At 34.7% G+C, this 4,345-nt stretch overlaps 1 protein-coding gene across 2 annotated transcripts in view; it reads left to right on the top strand.

Annotated features, from left to right (window-relative positions):
* Positions 1 to 4,302, top strand: part of LOC117113179 — a 5,069-nt gene extending 767 nt beyond the window's left edge. Inside the window, exons 2-5 of one of the 2 annotated variants that reach the window (XM_033256458.1) lie at positions 900 to 949; positions 1,309 to 1,557; positions 1,853 to 2,077; positions 2,755 to 4,302. In XM_033256458.1, the coding sequence (XP_033112349.1) occupies positions 900 to 949; positions 1,309 to 1,557; positions 1,853 to 2,077; positions 2,755 to 3,524 (1,294 nt within the window). In that variant the 3' untranslated portion in view covers positions 3,525 to 4,302. The remainder of the gene's footprint in view (positions 1 to 899; positions 950 to 1,308; positions 1,558 to 1,852; positions 2,078 to 2,754) is intronic. The other variant, XM_033256459.1, reaches the window with a different exon arrangement.
* The last annotated feature ends 43 nt before the right edge of the window (positions 4,303 to 4,345 follow it).

Raw genomic sequence — 4,345 nt, forward strand, 5'->3', positions numbered from 1 at the left:
AATATTATTATTGTTATTATTATATTATTATTATTATTATTAATATTATTTACTATTAGGCCTATGTCTATTATTATCATTTTTATTATTGACAATATTTGCAATAATATTAAGCCTATTACTATCAATATTATTATTAGTATTAGTAATACTCTTAAATTTAAGATTGTTTTTCTTGTGTCATTTACTGTATTCAAATATAGTAATTAAGCTGCTCACCGGAAACAAACAAAATAATTAAACCCGCGTAATTTTATGATACAATTATCCTTGGATGATGGTCAAAAAGAGAGTATGCCTATGCTTACCAGCGGCTTGTACTGACAGGGAGTGCTACCGCACTGTAGTAGAAAATACATAGAACACATTACCGAAGAAAAAATACAAGTCTCCCTCCAATTAAGGAGACCACATTTGGGACCGGGGCTTCTATGGTCTTTAGCAGATTTGGTGTCTCATTATAGAATAATACAAGTAAAATACATTTGTTAATTTGGTTTCACAGAAAAGTGGTCTTTAATTGGAGGTGGTATTTATTGGAAGGGGTTTTTAATTAGAAGGAGACCTGTATTTCAATATTAAAAATATGATATTTATGTAAAATAATATAAATAAAGGCAATTACTTATATAACTAGAACTCAATAAGAATTCCTAATGGTTTTTCTCCTAAACGTGATACCAGTCCCTGCCAATATCTGGTGTTGATCTACATATATTGTGATTATAACGTCCGAATACTCATACCAAACCGGAAGGTGGCCTTGTATTAAATTTCCTATTTAACACATCGTTAAAATTACTAATTTTACGATGTGTTTAATGCATACTAAAGGAAAATATCAGTATCCAAGTAAAATATGATATTACCTCATACGATGATTTTATTTTCTCCTTTAGAGGCGGGGAGTGTAAGAGTAATACAGGTAAAGATTCAGGTACAGATACGGGTAAGTTATTAATCTATTATGAACTGTTTTACACTTTTACTTAAATCGGTCTAGCTCACTTTTTTATTTAATTTAACAATATCCAACAGCTACCGAAGTTGTATCAATAAGCGGATTTAAAATACAGTAAACTAATTCACAGTTACCATAGGCCTAAATCTTAATGTTAATAAAGACACCAAGGAATCAGACTTGTTTTTTCTTTTTATGATTGACACTTTGTTGAGGCATTACATGGGAGGATCCATAGGGCTGGGGGCTAGAGCCCTGATAAAACGAGAAAACAAAACAAAAGAAATGAAGAGGGGAGAGGGATGCAGGCCTATTTTTTATTTATAAATTTATTTTCGAAAATATAGATAACGATTGTGTAGCTAAGTGTAAGTGCATGGAACCAAAAGAAACCAAACAATGCTTGAAGTGTAAGAAGAAATGTCAAACTGAATCATCACCTGTTGATAGTACTACTCCTGTTGTTGGTACTCCTACCGTGATGACGACTACACCAACGTATACAACAGCAACAACTGAAGCAACGTTTACGACTACACTCAAAAGCTTTAGCGGGAACCCTGGTACACAACCAAATGAACTATCATCTGCAACAGGTAAGAACGCAACGCTAACCCTAACCCGTACTTCTACTACTAGTGGTGGATTGTTGCCAACATAGGGTTAAACAAGTCCGAAAAGAGCCGCCAGAACCTTGGTCAGAGTCCCGCATTAGAATCTCTGGTATTGATCTTATATAATTATATAGGCCTATATATAGGCCTATTAAATAGCCAATATAGGTATTTTGAAGCTAATAAAACTTTGTAAGCATTGTAGATTAATGAGTGTACCCTGCAGAGAAAATGAAGGTCTCTGTATATTTATATCATTTTATTTTATTTGCTTCAGGGCCAAGTATGAGTAAACATATTCCATTGATAGACGGCAAGCCAATCGACAATAGGAGTTTTTTTAACATCAACAAAGATTTCATAATAGGTATGGTTATGGGTGCAATAGCTGTCGCCATCGTAGTAATCGCCACATCTATCACGTGTTTCCTTTGCAATGCGAAGAACCAGCGACTTCGAAGAGAAATCATGCAGAGTTATGAGAAAAGGAATGACAAAGAAGGTAGGATTATATACCCAGTAAATTATTAGAAAATCTTTAATTCCTAATTCAAATTGTCCTGTATAATAATAATAATAATAATAATAATAATAATAATAATAATAATAATGATAATGATGATAATGATAATGATAATGATAATGATGATGATAATGATAATAATGATTCAAAAAGACAAAATTGTGCCACATTGTACATTGTTCAATCAAAATATTCATAGAATTTTCAAATCAATATACTTTTTCTATTTTCATCTATATCTGGCTACTAGTGTGTATAAAAGATTTCGTCGATGTTATTTTATAAAACTTGTACTTCGTTGTTTTTGTGCTTGCTTGATTTAAAGAAAAAGAGCAAATTTATTTTTAAAACATCATGTTATGATAATGATATAACAAATAAAGAAATCTTCAATTTTGATACTAAAGTGTTAAGCTCTTCCCAAACCCTCTTTCCTTACTTCCTCCCTCCCCTTTCCATCCTCCCTCAGTCATTATAAGTAGAGTATTTTTGTCATAAGCATCACGGTGGAAGAAATGAACTATTAGAAAAGAAAGCCATGACGTACCCCCTCATCCCCGTCCTCACTCACTGCTGTCGTCAGCATTTGTAACGCCAAAATCCACTACTTTGAGGGCTCACATGATATTCATCTTTCAATTTCATTTTTGTTATAGGCCTAGGTGGATTTGGAATGATTGGAAATGAAGCTTACTCAGGGACTAGTTTACGCGGGGGAATGCTTTCGGCTTCTGCGTCGACTTTGCGAGTCTCAAACGATGGCTACTACGCAAAGGTTGAAGACGACAACCTGCCAGATCATGACAACAGGATGTCACACTGTAGTTTACCTGATGTCATGGAGAGGTCAGTCGATCCAACGTCTGGATATGCCTTCTACAAACCAGACAGGCCGTCCGTTTACACCGGCTTCAAAGGACATAATAAACGAGCTAAAAATACAAGTTACGGTTTACATCGTATTGATCGACCAACTATATACACTGGTCTTAAAAGAGATACGAACAACAGACAACCTGAAGAAAACATGAGTGAACGTGTGTATGCAGAAGCGCAAGAAGTTCTGCCAGAAAGAGTTTTAAAGGGAAATGCAAGCAACGAGAATCAAACTTGTCCGATACATACATATATGAAAATTAATGAACCAAATGGTCCATCGACCGCCGCTGTTGCAACCTGTCCAAGTGCACCGCCTGTCGATTTAGACCAATCAGATACCTTTCCTAACATTACGTCACCAATCTATTTTCAGGTAGAAAATGAAAATGAAAAACATGATTATCAAATGCTGTTAAAAAACAACAACACCAAAGATGGAAATGAAGATTTTTCAGAGCCACCTAAATACCAGTCACTTGAAGAAAACATTTCTGGAGGATGTGTCAGTGACAACCAAACTCATGAATATTTCACTCTTCAACAATAATCAGTGTGAAACGAAAAATTGATGACGTCACCACATAAAATAAGTTTCACCATGGCCACGTATAGCCGCTTCTGGTTAAATGTTGTTACATGGTACTGTTTAGTAAAACGTTTTTAAAATAGTGGATTGGTTAGAGAGTAGGCCTATATAATTGAGTGGTGCTGGAGACCGTAATGTCGCCTTTAACGTCGGTCACAACTATGCCGACGTCCGGTCGACGTGAATCTAGAGAACGCAATGAGGAGAGACGCACGGAACTGCGATTCGCTCAGAGTGCCACTCTGTCAGATCAATCAGCAGACGCTTCGTGTCGTCAAACGCTCATAGGGAGCGCAGATGGATTCGTCGGCGGCCGATTGTCGTACGACTCTCGTACAACATAGTGTGTGCCCGGTTTTACAATATCAATGCAATATTTTGTCGCGGATCCTATGGATCTGTGGCTGTATATTATTATTTTCTTTGTACTATATTTCATATTTATTAACGTTGACTTAAGATTTGCTATACTTAACAACACTGTAAATATTCCAGTTTTTAATTTTTTCAGGCAATTGTATCGTTAAGCAGTTGTGTATGAGTGTGTAAAGATTACTTTATATAAACATTAAGAAGCACTTTGTCATTAAAAGAAAAACAGTATTTAGATCCGTACTTGGATATTTATCAAGGTAAATTGATAAATCGATGAAGATTATTTCCATGGCCATACACACACACACAAACACCCACACCCACAGACATATAAATATAGGCCTATATATATATATATATATATATATATATATATATATATATATATAATATATATATATATAATA

This window comes from Anneissia japonica, unplaced genomic scaffold, assembly GCF_011630105.1.
Source record: "Anneissia japonica isolate Jap-2015-1 unplaced genomic scaffold, ASM1163010v1 scaffold93_len1081246_cov171, whole genome shotgun sequence".
Classification (NCBI taxonomy): domain Eukaryota; kingdom Metazoa; phylum Echinodermata; class Crinoidea; order Comatulida; family Comatulidae; genus Anneissia; species Anneissia japonica.